Source organism: Canis aureus, chromosome 29, assembly GCF_053574225.1.
Source record: "Canis aureus isolate CA01 chromosome 29, VMU_Caureus_v.1.0, whole genome shotgun sequence".
Taxonomy (NCBI): domain Eukaryota; kingdom Metazoa; phylum Chordata; class Mammalia; order Carnivora; family Canidae; genus Canis; species Canis aureus.
The window spans coordinates 39,450,709-39,469,586 of record NC_135639.1 but is presented as its reverse complement, the minus strand read 5'-3'; the positions used below and the strand labels follow the sequence as shown (position 1 = coordinate 39,469,586).

At 40.5% G+C, this 18,878-nt stretch overlaps 1 protein-coding gene across 16 annotated transcripts in view; it reads left to right on the top strand.

The window, feature by feature from the left end:
* The window catches only part of WASHC2A (WASH complex subunit 2A), a 55,381-nt gene that overhangs the window by 23,115 nt on the left and 13,388 nt on the right, over nucleotides 1–18,878 (top strand). For 15 of the 16 annotated variants that reach the window (XM_077878564.1, XM_077878567.1, XM_077878577.1 and 12 more), the window contains 5 exons: nucleotides 1,335–1,421; nucleotides 4,679–4,780; nucleotides 7,496–7,627; nucleotides 10,811–10,974; nucleotides 16,058–16,154. In XM_077878564.1, coding sequence (XP_077734690.1) covers nucleotides 1,335–1,421; nucleotides 4,679–4,780; nucleotides 7,496–7,627; nucleotides 10,811–10,974; nucleotides 16,058–16,154 — 582 coding nt within the window. The remainder of the gene's footprint in view (nucleotides 1–1,334; nucleotides 1,422–4,678; nucleotides 4,781–7,495; nucleotides 7,628–10,810; nucleotides 10,975–16,057; nucleotides 16,155–18,878) is intronic. The other variant, XM_077878568.1, reaches the window with a different exon arrangement.

The following is an 18,878-nucleotide window of genomic DNA, read 5'->3' as shown; positions in this document are numbered from 1 at the left end:
GAGCTTTCTCTTCTCTTTCTTTTCTGCTTTTTAAGTTATCACTATAGGATTCTCTGTTCTACCTATTTAAAACCATTAGTATTATTGTTTTTGTTTGAAATGAACCTGTATTTGGCCAGCAGGATGCATCCCCATCAGCCTTTAAGCTTTTCTGGCTGTTGTCCCTTTCCTTGGTATCCTACATAGCTTGATCCATCTTCTTTCTTTCTCTCTTTTTAAAAGTTTATTTATTTAAAGATTAATTTATTTTATAAAACGTGTGTATATACACATGATTGCATGTGGGGATGGGGTAGAGGGAGAGAGAGGATCTCAAGCAGAGTCCCACTAGGCATGGAGACCGATGTCGGGCTTGATCCCAGGACCCTGAGCTCATGACCCGAGCCAAAATTAAGTTGGATGCTTAACTGATTGAGCCACCCAGGAGCCCCTATTTATTTAAGTAATTTCTACACCTACTGTGGGGCTTGAAATGACCCTGAGATCAAGAGTTGCATGCTCTTCCAACTGAGCCAGCTAGGTGCCCTGATCCATCCTCTTTTCTAAAGCACATACTTTCTGTGAAACCCTGACCATCCCACTGCCGACCCTACAGGTAGCTGGTCTTCCTGTGTTGGCTCCAACTGTGCATATCTCATTTGTGTACTGAATACTCTGATCCACCAGATGTGCCCTCTGGCTGAACTTGTTTTTCTCTTCTCATGAGGTTCCCTCTGCCTGGAGAGTCCTTGCTTCTATTCTACCATTTCCTGTGTCCAGGCTTTGTCCTGAGAAATTTACTTTATCAAAGAATTGCTTCTTTTTTCCTAACTTATGCCAGTTTTAAAATTCTTTCTCATGATTCTTTTTTAAGATTTTATTTATTGACAGAGGGAGAGAGCACACAAGTAAGGGAAGCAGCAGGCAGAAGGAGAGGGAGAAACAGATTCCCCACTGAGCAGGGAGCCCGATGCAGGGCTCAATCCCAGGACTCTGAGATCATGACCTGAGCAGAAGGCAGATGCTTAACTGACTGAGCTGCCTAGGCGCCCCTCTCATGATTCTTCTTTTGCATTAATTCTCTTTACATGTTTAAGGTCCACAGCATCTTTATTTCCGTGGCACATGGCTTAGTGGCTTATCCTAGCAGAGACTCCGTGTATTTTCTAAATGAATGTTTGAGCACTGGGTGTTATGTAATACTGATAAATCACTGACCTCCAGCTCTGAAACCAACAATACATTATATGTTAATTGAATTCAAGTAAAATTAAAAAATTTTATAAACCCCCTCATTTATAGTTATCTTATTTGTTAAATTCTCAGTTTTTTGTTTTTATTTTTTTCCAATGAAGGTTACCCTTCCTTCCAGCAAAAATTCCAAGCTCTTGCCAGAAACAAAGACTCAAAAAGGTTTATTTTCAGACGAAGATGACTCTGAGGTAAGGAATTCTCTTTATTAGTTCTGGGAGTTAGTCTTTGGATATAACAGAAAGTATTCCTTTCTTTTTTTTTTTTTTTTTTTTTTTTTTAAGATTTTATTCATGAGAGAGGCAGAGACGTAGGCAGAGGGAGAAGCAGGCTCCCTGCTGGAAGCTGATCCCCGGACCCTGGGTTCACAACCCAAGCCAAAGGCAGACACTCAACCACTGAGCCACCCAGTATCCCAACAGAAAGTATTTCTAAATCAAGGTTTTATTAGTAGAGGTAGAAGACCTTTTATTAAATATTTCTTTCTTTGAAATTAATGTGTTGGGAACACCTGGTGTTTAGAAAGCAGTATGTGTAGTAATATTTCTCACTGTTGGTTTTTAATCTGGCGCATCTCTTGGGAAGAAAATACCCTCTTCAGGATGCTCAAATTTAAGGCTCTTTGTTGATCCACAATGCAGTGAGGTACTTGTACCAGAACAGAAATCAACACAGTTTCCTTTTTCAGTAGTCTCATTGGATAGTAGGCTTAGTGCCAGAGTGATATGTATTCTGGCATAGCCATTTATCTTGTGACCAGTAACAGTTTATGGGCTGGCAGTGCTTGCAGACAGCCTCAGTCCTTGAAGGCTCCTGTCTGGAAACCTCTTTCCATTGTGCTTTCCACAGCACCTGTCTCAGAACTGTCATTGCTTTATCTCTCACAGGCCTAGGTCCTTTTAGAACTTATTTCAGTCTGAGCCTTTAGGGGATCAGAGACCTGTCTGAGAATAATGGGCAATTATAAATCCCCTTCACAGAAAATTATATGAACATGGCAGAAATTTACTTGTAACTTCAAGAAATTATGAACTCTGGATTAAGCTTTTGTGGTTACTTTACACTAACAGCCAGGATGGACATATAACTCTTTGGAAGTGGAGTGATTGCTCCTGATGTAAATAAAACCTGTGAGGCTTATATTTCATTGACAGCTAGTGTACAGAAGATAGGAATTAGCCAAACTCCAGTTAAGCCAAACTCCTGACAATATGAACACAGCATGGTGGGGCCTCGCACTCTGGTCTCATCCCATGCTCCCAGCTTCCTTATCATCAAGCACACCTGCACGGACTCCAGCCTTCTAGGAGTGCTCTTCCCAGAATCTGGATACCTTGCTTCCTTACTTTTTACAGTTTTTTTGACGCCTCCCCTGATGATCCTTTGCATGATTGCGAACCTGCTAGCACACACCACGCTGCATTCCTTGCCTTCTCTTCTGCTCTTTTCTCTACCATGTATGTTGCCATGTGACATATCATGTGTACTTGTTCATTATCTCAATCCCAACTAGTGTAAGTTCCATGAGGACAGGATGTGTTATTTTTTTTTTTATTTTTTTATTTTTTTTAAATTTTTTTAAAGATTTTATTTATTCATGATAGATACAGAGTGAGAGAGAGGCAGAGACACAGGCAGAGGGAGAAGCAGGCTCCATGCAGGGAGCCCAATGTGGGACTCGATCCCGGGTCTCCAGGATCACAACCTGGGCCGAAGGTGGCGTTAAACCACTGAGCCACCCAGGCTGCCCAGGACAGGATGTTTTATTTCCTCCTCATATCTTGCACACTTAGGCTAGTGCGTGGCACTTGATAAGCCAATAATAGTTGTCGACTACACGCAAAAACCAAATGTGAACAATTTTAATGACTTAAAAGGTGTTTCAGTTCCTTATTACTATGAAATAAATTCCTCTCAAACTCAGTAACTTCAAACACCAGTAGGATTTCTTATTTCTTTTATGGTTCTATAAATGGACTGGGTTCAGCCAGGGACTTGTCAGTTAGGGTCTCTTGTATCGTTCCAGTCTGAAGGTGGCTGGGTGGGAAAGACTGAAACAACTGGGGCTCTAGGGGCACCCCTCCATCTTTATGTGGTCTCCCAGCACCTGCAGGGAAGGAGGGTTCTTAATATGGTGGCGCAGGGCTTCGAAGTGAGATTCCCCAGAGAGCTGTGCAGAGGCTATCTTGCCCTTTGTAATCTAGCCTTGGAAGTCAGTGTTGTTGAGGCAATCACAAAGGCCTGCATTCCAGGGTGGGGATGCAGACTCTAGTTCTTGATGATAGGAGTGTATAACAATTTGCAGACAGGTTTCACAGCTACTACAAAAGACTTTGTCCTGTGTGCATTGTCATAGAGTGTTTTTATCAGATAATTGTTGGGGTGCTTAGACAAGGAAAAGTATAAGAGTGAAATCTTGGCAATGTGTAAAATTCAGGAGAGGCATGGGAGCCTGTGGTTCCCCCTTTGTGGCCTCTTTACCTCAGAAGACCTGTGGGACTCCATGGAGCCCAGGCGAATCCACTGGGCGGAGGAAACCTCTTCGCAGTTAAGGAATTCATTAGGTCTATGTTTGAGAGTAGGCATTGATGCCATAATAAAAAGAAATTCTCTAGAGAGGTCTCAGAAACTATGTTCTTGTCCTATTCAATTGTCTGGCCCTTGGCTATTGATGTTTCTGTCCTAAGGGGATAGGTGTCCCAATTTTATGTTTCTGGTTCATGTAGCTCAATTTGCATCATAGGCTGACACTGTCACATTTTGAGTTTCTTCAGAGTCTACCAGATTTTTTGCTAACAACTCTTAGCTATAGTTCAAGTAGAATACTCTTAGCTATAATTCAAGTAGATAAATATAATTAAAGTAGTAAATAAAACATAGTGCAGTAATTGGGAATCTAGTGTCCTCTTCCATTATTGGATCTTTTTTTTTTAATTTTATTTATTAATGAGAGATACAGAGAGAGAGAAGGAGGCAGAGACACAGGCAGAGGGAGAAGCAGGATCCATGCAGGGAGCCCAACGTGGGACTCGATCCTGGGTCTCCAGGATCAGGCCCTGGGCTGAAGGAGGTGGCGCTAAACCGCTGAGCCACCGGGGCTGGCCACTATTGGATCTTTTTAATCTCTCTGATTCTTTGGACAAAGAAGTCATTTTACTTTTCTAGCACAATAAGAGATTGATTGGAAATTGTTTTCCACTTGGGAGTTTAGAAACCTCAGAGTTCCAGTGAAGCCTCTTGGAGTTCCACGTGGGCCTCTTCTTACATGTGGGCATCCGTACTGCACCCACTAGGACAAACTGACACATGGTCTCAGCCAGCTTCCCTCTCACAAAGAGACCCAGACTCATGCAACCATCATGTCATAGTCTTCAATGTTTTATATTTAACTGGCACTTTAAAAGCTGATCTGTCTTGTTAACCAGGAACTTTAATCTTGATCCAACAGGATTTGTTTTCTTCTCAAAATGTGAGTAAGTCAAAAGATGCATCTCTGCTGCCTAGCAAACTCCCCACGTCGGTCTCGCTTTTTGATGATGATGATGAAGAGGTAAACACTTATTGCAATGTAAGATAAATAAGTTTTTGAAGAGTTGAAAACCATTGCTGGTGTAGCTTTATAGGTGGAGGCTCATACAGTGATACAAGGTCATAGGGAGGCAGTCCAACCATCTGAGGTTTACATAACAAAAATATTTTAGTTTTTCTCTCTCAGTGACTCCTTTGACTCCTAGCTGTACAATAGGCAGGACATTAGATTATTATTATTTTAAATATTTTCTTTATTTGAGAGAAGATGAGAGAGAGGGAGAGACAGAGTGAGTGTACACGAGCTGGGGGTTGTGCAGAAGGAGAGGGAGAAACAGACTCCCTCCTGAGCAGGGAGCCCGATGTGGGGTCGATCCCAGGACCCCAGGATCATGACCTGAGCCAAAGGCAGATGCTTAACCGACTGAGTCACCCAGGCACCCCAGGGACATTAAATTCTTGACCCAGCTGTTATGGAAGGCTTTGCAGATTTCATTTTAAAAATCTGCCTTTAAGAAACACTTTTCAGGGGATGGATCTTTGTTATACCCAATGACTGACGAGAATGTCTTGGATAAAGTGTAAATAAAGAGACAACAACAGCCATGTCCTTACCTTGTTTTTCTTTTCTACCAAGGATTAGAGAGCAAGGTGGGGGAAGGCAATAAGAGGGAAGACAAACTAAACCTTCCTTCTTGTGCACTACTCTGCAGTGGCCAACCTCATGGGCTTTGGCACCAGACCCTGCATTCACTTGCAGATCAGGACCTTGGGCAAATAACTTAAACTTTCAAATATTTTTTTTTTAATTTTTTTTTTATTAGAGTTCAATTTGCCAACATATAGCATAATACCCAGTGCTCATCCCATCAAGTGCCCCCCTCAGTGCGTGTCACCCAGTCACCCCAACTCCCCGCCCACCTCCCCTTCCACTACCCCTTGTTAATTTCCCAGAGTTAGGTGTCTCTCATGTTCTGTCATCCTCTCTGATATTTCCCACTCATTTTCTCTTTTTCTCTCCTTTCCCTTTTATACCCTTTCAATATTTTTTATATTCCCCAAATGAATGAGACCATATAATGTTTGTCCTTCTCCAATTGACTTATTTCACTCAGCATAATACCCTCCAGTTCCATCCACATCGAAGCAAATGGTGGGTATTTGTCGTTTCTAATGGCTGAGTAATATTCCATTGTATACATATACCACAGCTTCTTTATCCATTCATCTTTCGGTGGACACCGAGGCTCCTTCCACAGTTTGGCTATTGTGGACATTGCTGCTAGACACATTGGGGTGCAGGTGTTCCGGCATTTCACTGCATCTGTATGTTTGGGGTAAATCCCCAGCAGTGCAATTGCTGGGTTGTAGGACAGTTCTATTTTTAGATAAAGGGCTAAGATCTATAAAGTATCCAAGATCTATAAAGAACTTCTTAAACTCAACAGCAAAGAAACAAACAATCCAATCATGAAATGGGCAGAAGACATGAACAGAAATCTCACAGAGGAAGACATAGACATGGCCAACACGCACATGAGAAAATGCTCCGCATCATTGGCCATCAGGGAAATACACATCAAAACCACAATGAGATACCACCTCACACCAGTGAGAATGGTGACAATTAACAAGGCAGGAAACAACAAATGTTGGAGAGGATGTGGAGAAAGGGGAACCCTCTTGCACTGTTGGTGGGAATGTGAACTGGTACAGCCATTCTGGAAAACTGTGTGGAGTTAAAAAGAGTTAAAAAATTTCAAATCTTATATGGCTTAATAGTATATAGAGTCATTTTGGCAGCTGAAACAACTCATGTACAGCTCTTGGCACTGTGTCTGGCACATAGTAAGTGCATAGGAAATATTTATTCTTGTCATTAGAGTCTTTATAAATGCCAGTTCATTTTTCTCATGGCCTTTCCTACCTTCCCACACTCTGCTTGAGGGCTCCCTTTATCGAATTTTTACATTTCAGGACTATTCATCTGCTGTAGTATTTTGTTAAGAGTGTTTTTCTGTCTAACTCGGGTTCAGGCTTTCTGATAAATTTGTTTCTATTACCTTAAAGAAAATACTTTAATAGTAACTTTTGGAATGTTTGACTATAATAAAAATCAACAAATGTCTTTGAACCTATGAGAATCGGCTTTTTAGGAGGCCATTGATTTTATTTTGTAAACTGTTTTTTATGTTCATATTATCTTTCTAAAATTAACCAGAAACATGCCTTTGCTCTATCCCAGTGTGTGTCTTTTTAAGTGTGAAAGAGTGGAGAAAACTCCCAATTTCTGTTAAACCAGTCCTCTGGTTTCTAATTTATAGAAAGGTGTGTGAATTGTTGGCTGCCACACAAGCTGGACTGCTCTCTGTGATGAAGACAAGGGTCCACCCACAGCAGGCCTGAGTGGGGCCAGGTTTCCTCCTTTTCTGTGACTTGGTCCTTAAGTTACCCTCCTCCTGCTCACTCCCAGGACTTTGCCTTTGAGTTCCATGTGGTCTGTTTACCTTCTGTGAGTGGAGAATACAGTTAGAGAAGATTACATACTGTTGCTTTAGGATTATACATAAGAGAGAAGTGGGATTACTGGCATTTTGTGATTTTTTTTTTTTCCCTCTTGTATATATTCTGTCCTTGACCAGAGACTTACTCTTTAACAGTTTGACATGGAAAATTGTCTTGTTTTTTGTTTTATGTGTATGAAGTTGTCATACTCTTCTGCCATTTGTTTTCCCAGGATAATCTTTTTGGGGCAACAACTGCTAAGAAGCAGTCATCATTTCTTCTAACTCAGAGCCAAGAGAAAGCTAAACCATCTGAGCCTTCCAGGAAGAAAGCATCTGCCTTGCTGTTCAGCAGTGATGAGGAGGTGGGTTGAAAGCCTCCCCTAGAGAAGAGCAGGAGGTGGTTTGATGGGATTGAGGAGTTATGGCTATCCCAAACATTTTCTTTTCCTACCTGTTTTCTGTCCACTGTTTAGTCACAAAAGACTGTTTTCATGAAATTGTCTCTTTTTTCTCTGGAAGAAAGATATTTAGTATAGTATATTAACTTAAAGATTAATGTTTTCAGAACAGTTGAGAACAAACTAAGTATGCCCCTCAAATTATATGCTAATACAAATGAGTTAGGTTTTATATTGTTAAATGATCATTACATTTAATTAATAAAGAAGTATAGCTATACATGGTAGGAATAGCCTATGCAAGTTTAACTCTCCCCCCCTTTTTTTAAAAATTTTATTTATTTATTCATGACAGATACAGAGAGAGAGTCAGAGACATAGGTAGAGGGAGAAGCAGGTTCCATTCAGGGAGCCTGACATGGGACTCGATTCCAGGTCTCCAGGATCACGCCCTGGACCGAAGGCGGTGCTAAACCACTGGGCCACCGGGGCTGCCCCTTAACTCCCTTTCTAATGAGTCTTTTTTCTTTTTTAAAAGAGAAAGAGAGGGCAGCCCAGGTGGCTCAGAGTTTAGCACCTGCCTTCGGCCCAGGGCATGATCCTGGAGTCCTGGGATTGAGTTCCGCATCAGGCTCCCTGCATAGAGCCTGCTTCTCCCTCTGCCTGTGTCTCTGCCTCTCTCTCTCTCTCTCTTTCTCTCTCTCTCTCTCTCAGTATCTTTCATGAATAAATAAATAAAATACTAAAAAAAATAAAAGAGAAAGAGAGCACGCATGTGCACATGCACAATCATGAGCAGGGAGAGGTGTAGGGGGAGAGATAACGACTCACTACTGAGCAGGGAGCCCAATGCAGGGCTTGATGAGATTATGACCTGAGCCAAAGGCAGATACTTAACTGACTAAGCCACCCAGGTGCCCCCTGTTTGTTTGTTTTTTAATGAGTTTTAATAATATTTCTATTTACTATCTAGATACAAATTAGCAAAGCCAGTAGTGAATATGGCTTAGCTGCTGATTTAGCTGTACAGAAAAAGACCTTAAATATAACATTACAAACCCTGAGCATTAAAAACCTTCCTGCATTGTAGTAATTGCTTTTCTTTATTTTAACATTGTAGGCAAGTTATGAAGGTATGATATGGATAGAGAAATTATAGACATATTAATTTTTTTGTTGGAAGCAACTTATGATACAATACAATTTGCTTTTTCCTACTCAAACATCCGAGTTGATGGATTGTCCTTTTTTTTTTTTTTTTATTCTAGCATTGTTAGTGGTTGTTCTTGCTGTAATAATGGCCAACGATCTGTGGAATATTTCCTGCACAGTATTATAGTGGTTCAGGGAAAATAAAAATACAGTTGACTTTTTTGACAGTGTGGGAATTAGAGGCACTGACCTCCTGTGTAGTTGAAAATTTTAAAGATTTTACTTTAATTTATTTATTCATAAGAGACGCAGAGAGAGAGAGAGACAGAGACATAGGCAGAGGGAGAAGCAGGCTCCCTGTGAGAACCTGATACGGGACTTGATCCCAGGACTCTGGGATCATGACCGGAGCCTAAGGCAGGTGCTCAGTTACTGAGCCACCCAGGAGTCCCTGTAGTTGAAAATTGACGTATAACTTCAGACTCTCCAAAAACTATCAATAGCCTACTGTTGACTGGAAGCCTTACCAATAACATAAACAGTTTTTAACACATATTTTATAGGTTACATGTATTATGCACTGTATTCTAATACGTTACCTGTATTATGCACTGTATTCTTACAATAAAGCAAGTTAAAGAAAAGAAAATGTTAAGATCATAAGGAAGGGATAATACCTTTATAGTACTGTACATATATTTATTGAAAAAATCCATATGCAGTTCAAAGTCGTGTTGTTCAAGGGTCAATCATATTAGCTAAAGTTGGGAACAACAGCACAGGCTGAATAAAGATAACTAGGATTCTAGACCAGTGACTCTCAACCTTGGCTACCCATTGGAATCACCTGGAAAACTTTAAAGAGTACTTTTACTTAATTCTGCTGTAGATTTTCCATTAAGTGGTTTGGTGTATGGCTTGTCCCTGGAATTTCCTAAAGGTTTCCTGGGATTGTCTCACTACACTAGAGGAGCACTTCCCAAACCACGACATGTGAAGAAATCACCTGGGCATCCTGTTATGAATGTAGGCTCTGATTTAGAAAGTCTGGGGTAGAACCAGAATTCTGTATCATAATATGTACTGCTTATGGACCTCACTGTGATTTGTGAAACTAGTCTCTAGAGACCAAAGGACCACTTAAGGAAGTGTAACTATAAATTACACTTCTAGTGTATAAGTGTATGAGGAATTCCTATATTTGAAGAAGTGAGAGTATAGCCAGGTGGGGTTCCCTTAAATGCTTTCCAAAGGTCAGATTCAGACTTTTGTGGTAAAAGGGTCACTAGCAGCTTTCATTGTGTTTTGTTTATATGTACATTGCTTGAGCTTTTTATACATTTTTCCAGCCTGTTTTAGGATCGTTAAAATATCATTTTCCTCCAAAGTTGAGTGTTACTGATTTTCTTTTTTGACATTCCTTTTTCTTCTCATTCTCCTCCATAAATAAGTTTGAATCTGCTAAGCTAGACAATTTCCCTTGTCCTAACCCAAAACAGAACCATAGAGGGGAGAGAAACATAATGTGATGGAGGAGGGCAGAAGGTCTGTGAGGTCAAAGAACTTAGCTGTCTAAATTTGAGTTCAAAGAAAAGTCCCAGAAATGAACATTTTCAAGAATGATGCACTTAGTTTAATAATATAAATAATAGTGAAAGAGAATAGAAGGGAAGGGAGAAGAAATGGGTAGGAAATATCAGAAAGGGAGACAGAACATGAAGACTCCTAACTCTGGGAAACGAACTAGGGGTGGTGGAAGGGGAGGAGGGCGGGGGGGTGGGGGTGAATGAGTGACGGGCAATGAGGGGGGCACTTGATGGGATGAGCACTGGGTGTTATTCTGTATGTTGGCAAATTGAACACCAATAGAAAATAAATTTATTATTAAAAAAATACTTAGTTTAAATATAGTTTAATGAGTATAAATTTCATTTTACTTCCAGGTTCCTTGGTCTGAATTGCCACTGGATTTTAATGTGTGTTTTATATTTTAAGGACCAGTGGAATATTACTGATTCACAGAGGAACTCCGCGTCTGATAACAGGTCTAAACATAAGGACTCTGGCACCACTCAGGAACAGGATGCCAAGGCTCTCAAAAAGACCAGCCTCTTTGAGGAGGATGATGAAGATGATCTGTTTGCTGTTGCAAAGGATAGGTGAGATAGTCATTGTAAGAAATCCTTTAACCAGTGTCTGTGTTAACAAGTAAATGTATTTGATTTGCAGGATGTCAGTTACTTGGGGTGACATGATAATCATTCATTATAGTCATACAAGGGAGAACATCTTTGATTTTCACTTGTAAGATATTTCCCCCCCACCATACTGGTTAATGTTTTTCTTAGTGGATTTACCTAATTTCTTCTACTTATTATTTTTTTAACCCCTAAATATTATTTTTGTTTGCTAGGGATTTAAGTGCAGTTTGTTGTCTTTTGTTTTTGTTTTTCTTCTGGGATACCCTATAGAATATAAAGTTTGGTCTGAGTTAAATTTTGCATGTGAATGGAAATATACTCAGCATTGAAAATATCCTATTAGAAGGATGGTTCTCTGCAGGGTAGTGCTGTGTCACACTTGCTGATCTGGGTGGTCCTCCACATGAATACTTGGACTAAAGTTGAGGACATTTTGTAGACTGAACATGAGCGGTGTTAGTGGTGTAAACATGCTGCTTTTACAGACAATAGCAAGTGTAGGAGAGCATGTGGAAGAATTGGAGCCCTTACACAGTGGTGACAATGTAAAATAGTGCCACTTTGGAAATCAGCAGTTCCTTAAAAAGTTAAATGTGGAGTTACTATATGATTTAATTTCACTCTTAGGTAGATGCTCAAGAGGAATGAAAAATAGGTCTACCCCAAAACTTGTGTATGATGTTCTTTGCAGCATTATTCATAGTAGCCAAAAATGGAAACAAGCCAAACATCCCATCAACTGATGACAGGATTAAAAAAATGTGTTATCTCCATACGATGGACTCTTAACAATAAGAAGGAATAAAATATTGATACGTGCTACAACATGGATGAACCTTAAGTATTTTTGTTAATCGAAAGCAGCCAGTCGGGATCCCTGGGTGGCTCAGCGGTTTGGCGCCTGCCTTTGGCCCAGGGCGCGATCCTGGAGACTCGGAATCGAATCCCACATCGGGCTCCCGGTGCATGGAGCCTGCTTCTCCCTCTGCCTGTGTCTCTGCCTCTCTCTCTCTCTCTGTGTGACTATCATAAATAAAAAAAAAAAAAAAAAAAAAAAAGCAGCCAGTCACAGAGGACCACATGTATGGTTCCATATAATGTCCAGAACAGATATATCTGTAGAGACAGAAAGTAAATTAGTGTTTGCCTGGGGCTGAGGAGCCAGGAAAATTGGGAGAGACTTTTAACAGGCATGGGGGTTCGTTCTGAGTTGATGGAAATAGTGAGAAATTATTATTATTATTTTTAAAGATTTTCTTTATTTATTCATGAGAGGCAGAGACACAGGCAGAGGGAGAAGCAGGCTCCATGCAGGGAGCCAGACATGGGACTGGATCCGGGGTCTCCAGGATCAGGCCCCGGGCTGAAGGTGGCGCTAAACTGCTAAACCACTGGGGTTGCCCAATACTGGGAAATTAGATCATAGTGATAGTTGCACAATTCCAGCTATACTAAAAACCAGTGATTTGTGTATTATATTGTAAAGAGTAAATTTTATGGTGTGTAAATTGTATCTCAAAACCATTCTAAAGAAAGAAGCTCTATGACTCTAACAAAGTTGTGAAATGCTGCCTTGTGAGCAGGGCACTCAAGTGTCCTGACATACCTGCACAGTCTTGCTTTGTACCTATCATTCTAGCATGACTATTAATTTCTCTGTCACTCTCAGAAGTGTCCTGGTTTTGGGACGCCTGGGTGGCTCAGTGGGTGGGCGTCTGCCTTCAGCTCAGGGCATGATTCTGGGGTCCCGGGATCAAGTCCTGCATGAGGCTCCCTGCATGGAGCCTGCTTATCCTTTTGCCTATGTCTCTGCCTCTATGTGTCTCTCATGAATAAATAAATAAAATCTTTAAAAAAAAAATGAAGTGTCCTGGTTTAGGCCATAGGCTCTGTGTTTATCTTTATGCTTGCTGATGTCTGTACCTTTCAAGTCAAAAAATGTAACTTGTTATTTATGGTGAGAAATACCTTAGTTGACTGAGCAGCATTTTTCTTCTGAGGACAGAGCTCCACAAGGAAACCCAAATTAATTAGTTAATCAGTTAATTTTAAGATTTTGTTTATTCATGAGAAACACAGAGAGACAGAGACACAGGCAGAGGGAGAAAGAAGCAGGCTTCCCAGATGCCCTAGGAGGCCTAAATTTAACCAGCAGCTGCTCAGTGTGTGGAATGAGGGCCAAGGTTAGGACCCTTTTGTTTTTTGTTGTAGTCCTGTTCAGAATCTGTCATCACATATTTTTTGTGGGTTGGTTTGGTGTTTTGTTTTGTTTTTAGAAATAACTTGTTCAGAAAATCATGCATAAGATGTTCTGCTGTAGCTATTTAATGAGGTTTCTGGTATTCTTTTGGCATCTGATAGAGTTTTTTTTTTTTTTTTTTTTTAATTGGAGTTCATTTTGTCAACATATAGCATAACACCCAGTGCTCTTCCCGCCAAGTGCCCCCCTCAGTGCCATCACCCAGTCACCCCAACCCCCCGCCCACCTCCCTTTCCACTCACTACCCCTCGTTCATTTCCCAGAGTTAGGTATCTCTTGTGTTCTGTCACCCTCACTGATATTTTCACTCATTTTCTCTCCTTTCCCCTTTATTCTCTTTCACTAATTTTTATGTTCCCCAAATGAATGAGACATAGAATGTTTGTCCTTCTCTGATTGAGTTATTTCACTCAGCATAATACTCTCCAGTTCCATCCATGTTGAAGCAAACGGTGGGTATTTGTCATTTCTAATGGCTGAGGAATATTCCATTGTATACATAGACCACATCTTCTTTATCCATTCATCTTTCGATGGACCCGAGGCTCCGTACATGGTTTGGCTATTGTGGACATTGCTGCTATAAACACTGGGGTGCAGGTGTTCCGGTGTTTCACTACATCTGTATCTTTGGGGTAAATCCCCAGCAGTGCAATTGCTGGGTTGTAGGGCAGTTCTGTTTTTAACTCTTTGAGGAACCTCCACACAGTTTTCCAGAGTGGCTGCACCAGTTCACATTCCCACCAACAGTGCAAGAGGGTTCTCCTTTCTCCACATCCTCTTCAACATTTGTGGTTTGCTGTCTTGTTAATTTTCCCCATTCTCACTGGTGTGAGGTGGTATCTCATTGTGGTTTTGATTTGTATTTCCCTGACCGGGCAGCGCTGGAAAGCTCCAGGGGAAGTCGAGGGACTTACAGAGAGTTAGAATCAGAGAGTTGTTAGTTCCTTATGGTTACTCATCACTTGGTAGTCAAGTATTTTGGTTATAATTTGTAGAAATTTTATTAAAATTTTTTTAAAATTTTATTTATTTGAGAGAGAGCACACTGGCAAGGAGGAGGGGCAGAGAGAGAGGGAGACATAGACTCCCCGCTGAGTGGGGAGTCTGACATAGGACTTGATTCCAGGACCCTGAAATCATGACCTGAGCTGAAGACAGATGCTTAACCAACTGAGCCACCTTGGGACTCTATAATTTGTGTAAATTTTAATTAGGTATATATGCATAAAGGCATATTAGATACCACCTTACTATGTCATTACAAATTGCCTTTTTGCTTTTATAACTTCTTTAAGGTATAGTCTTTAAAAAATTTATTTTTTATTTTTTATTTATTTTTTAAGGTATAGTCTTAATGTATAACCATTCTTAATTGTATATGTCTAATTAAGTACACTCAACCATTTGGTCAGTTCTCTAGTCTGTGATCCTTAGGTTTGGTTTTCTTTTCTTTTTTTTTTTTAAGAGATAAGCAGGAGTCAGTTTTAAACTAATGAATAAGCTACATATATTGTGTCTTGCTAGTAATTAATTTTACGAAAAGATTATGATACATATACTTGTGTATGTATTATGTTCTAATGTAAGTAGTTATATATGGTGAACAATTTATTGAAATGACGTGTTACTCTGATTTTTACCTAGCTAAGATTGAATTTAAAGTTTTTGTTACTTTGGTAATTCTGTAGTGTGCTACTTGGATGACTCCTTATCATATAGTAAAAACTGGAACTTGACCTTTCAGTAGTTAGAACGCTTTCTGTTCTGGCTTCCCCATGTGTGGTGCTAAACCTCCACGTGGCTCTCCACTTTCATATTCCTGTCCCTTAAAAGTCCTGATCAGTATTTGCTCTAGCAGATGTTTATTGGCCACCTTCTCTGCAGGGGCCAGGGCAGAATCCTAGGTGAGGAGGCAGGTGAAGATAGGCTAGAGGAAAGTGATGAGGAGACCTGTGGGAAAGCACCTAGTATATTCTCTCTCTCTTTATATTTTAACTTCACACTGTTTTTTGTGTTTTTTTTTCCCCCCCGAGTTGGCTCTACATGCAACATGGGGCTTGAACTCATGACCCTGGGATCAAGAGTTGCATTCTCTATCAACTTAGCCAGCCAGGCACCCCCCAGTATATTCTTTATTGAAAACAAATGTTAGAGATCCTTAGTTTCTGTACTTTTTGGAGAATTCTAGATACTAACAGTTGCTATAAAAATGTAGTAACTCAGATCTTTTTTTTTTTTTTTTAAAGATTTTATTTTATTTATTCATAGAGACAGAGAGAGAGAGAGAGAGAGGCAGAGACACAGGCAGAGGGAGAAGCAGGCACCAGACAGAGAGCCTGACGTGGGACTCGATCCCGGGTCTCCAGGATCACACCCTGGGCTGCAGGCGGCGCTAAACCGCTGCGCCACCGGGGCTGCCCAACTCAGATCTTTATAGGATTTTTACTCCAAACCCACCTCTCCTCCAAGCATCCCAAAACATGCTTTTAAATCCTTCGCAAAGCTAACATAGTGCACCTACAGTGAGTCAAAGGAACAAGATGAGAAGGCCCCCAAACTCTCCTATATGAGGATGGAGGGACAAAGGCTGATGATTTGCTTGGCACAAATTGCACCTATTTCAAAGGTTTTTCTGGTTTGCTTTTAACTATATAAGGTCAGCAGATGGCTTGGCTGTTTGGTGGTAGGTGGGTTCTTTGAAGTATAGCCTAGAGGGAATATTGTATATATTTTTAAGTCACGTTTGCCTTTAATTTGATCTTTTGTTTGATTGTATAGCCAAAAGAAGACCCAGAGAGTGTCACTTCTCTTTGAAGACGACGCTGATAGCGGAAGCTCTCTCTTTGGCTCTCCTGCATCTGTTCCTCCTACAACGGTATTCTTAAGCTTCTAAGCCCAGGAAATATCCTTGAGGTGATGTTACATGCATAGTGATACTTCCCTGAATCAGCTCTTAAAACCTGACCTTGGAGGCTGAGTCAATGGAAAAACCCATTTGTCTAGTTTTAGAGATCTTCTGGTTAGTGGTATTTTACAGATGAAGCACAAGTACAAAGTGTGGAGGAAAGGATTCCTCCATGTCATGTATCCTATTAGCATCAGGATTAGGTCTCTAGAGTCTTAGGGGAGACTGCTGCTACAGTTCCAGTGGAGGTTGCCAGGCTCAGCGATGGCAGCATGGAATTGTACTAACATTAGATCAGGTCTGTAAGGCACACGTTATTCCTTTTAGGAGCACGTTTTAAGTACTAATACTTTGGTCCTGGTTTATGTGAGTAGCCAGTCAGTAAAAGGGAAGGAAATTCTACACATGTTACAACACATGCTACAACATGGATGGACCTGGAAGACTTCACATTGAGTGAAATAAGCCAGTCAGAAGAGGGCAGATAGTATAGGATTCTACTTAACATGAGGTGCCTGGAGGAATCAACTTGATACAAACTGAGAGTAGAATCATGGTTGCCAGGGGTCAGGGGGAGAGAGAAATGGGGAGTCTTTTAATGAATACAGAGTTTCAGTTTTACAAGATGGAAAAATTCTGGAGATTGGTTTTATAACAATATGAATATTCTTAACACTATGTAACTCTGTCCATAGTTAAGATGGTAAATTTTATGTTTTTTACCATAGTTAAATTTTCTAAAAATTAAAGGATGTGATTTAAAAAAAAGACCAATCAATGGCTTTCTGGTGTAAATGATTCCAGTGATTACATCTAAATGACATCACTACCACAATCACCTAAGCCAAAATATTTAGCCAATTTTGATGTTAGTTATATCAAAAAGGAGTATTAAAGAATGAAAGGCAGATGGGATTATGATATTTGTCCAGGGAACCCAAGCATACTAGAATCCTGCTCTGGCCTGTCATTCATCCCTTGCCAAATCCTCCCCTTAGTGGGCATATGTGTGTGTGCACATAGAACAAAGTAAGGCCAAGCTGGTAGCTTGATACTTTATTGCCAGCTGGTAGTTGCTGATAGCCCCGAAGGGAAATGTAGAACTTTTTAGGCTAGACCCCACAGAGACATCCGTTATCTGACCTGAGTTAGCCTAAAAGGCCAACTCACAGCCTGTTGTCAGGCCTTCAGCTTAGCTTCAGGCCATTTGAATTTGGCATCTAATAGAGGCAAAAAGACATACGAGACAGAGAAGAAGGGATGAGCCCCTGGGATTCCTCCCATATGGGAGCAGCCATATGGCAGCTCCTCCACTGATGCTTGATGTGGGAGATCCTCCTTCCATCATGGTGAGGGGTGACCAAGTCCCTGATACCTGTACAGGTATAGTGAAAGAGAGGGATGGCTCTAGAGGAGCCTGGGATTTCCTGTTTTCTAGAAGCTGATCCATGGTTCTTCCATACTTCCTATATATTTTTTGTTTAGAGTTTACTTTAAATTATGCAGTAATATATGGGTGCCTTCTTTAAAAAGATTAGAAAGTGCATAGAGAATATGAAGTCCTTATGTTCTTCCCAGAGGAATCACCAGTAACACTATGTTGTCAGCTGTTTAGGCCTGCTTCCATGCGCCCTGTGTCTGTATACTATCATTTAAATGAGATCATGTTATATGTTTTTATGCATCTTTTTTCTTGTTCTGTAGCATGTGTTTCATTTCCATGAGTTTCAGTTTGTTCTTTTTCGCCATTCTTGGTATTCCCTGTAACTGTACCAGGACTGACTTCACCTTAGATGGAGTAATCGTCAGTATTTCCTGCTAGATTATTAGAGATGTTTCTTCCCATCCCTACTGCCTTGTCATTTTTAGCCTTGATTATTGAGATAATTTTTTATCTGGCCTCTCTGCGAATGCTCCTTCCTTTGATCTGCTCTCCTTGCTGTTGTCCTGGTTCTGTTTCTAAAGGGAACCTGGTCCTATCTTGTCCTTGTCACAAATGCCTTAGTTGAGCCTACTGTGCCACTGGTACGGTAATCTCGTTCAAACTGGACTCCTCTTTTCCAGCCTCACTCACCATGGGATCTAGGTGACTCATCCTGTCCCACAGTACTCCAGAGGACGTTGTTGTCTTTCTGATCTGGAAATAGTCTTCATGTTTTCAGACATAGTACAAATGTTAACTTGTCCTGTGAAAGCTTCCCAGACCAGGCACATGTCAGACTTTTTTTTTCCCCACCACATTCCCAGTAAGTGGGTTTGCATGGCTTATACCAGAAGCTTTCAGCATTGGGAGGAGTATGCTGCCTTCCCTACTGCTGCTTCTGAGGTGCTCATAATCTTTTCCCGAATCACTCATATTTAGATCTCTCTAAAAAAGACGTCAAGTGGAAAAAAAAAAAAAATCAAGTGGCTCCATGGTTAAAAGAGTCAGGAGATCTGAGTGGTTTTTCTTTTTAGATCATAAATAAATAATAACTTCTACCCTGGATAACTGAACAATAATTTAATAAATTTTAAAGGTTCCTGAAATGGAAAACAGCTTCTGCCTATAGTAATTATGGATGTTAAATGAGACAAAAGATCAAAGATCTACATCTTAAGTAGCTGAACAAACTGCACACAGAATTTTACCATTTGTGTAAATACCTTTAGACAACAGTATACAAGATATTTTTTGTTTTTGATATCCTAGAC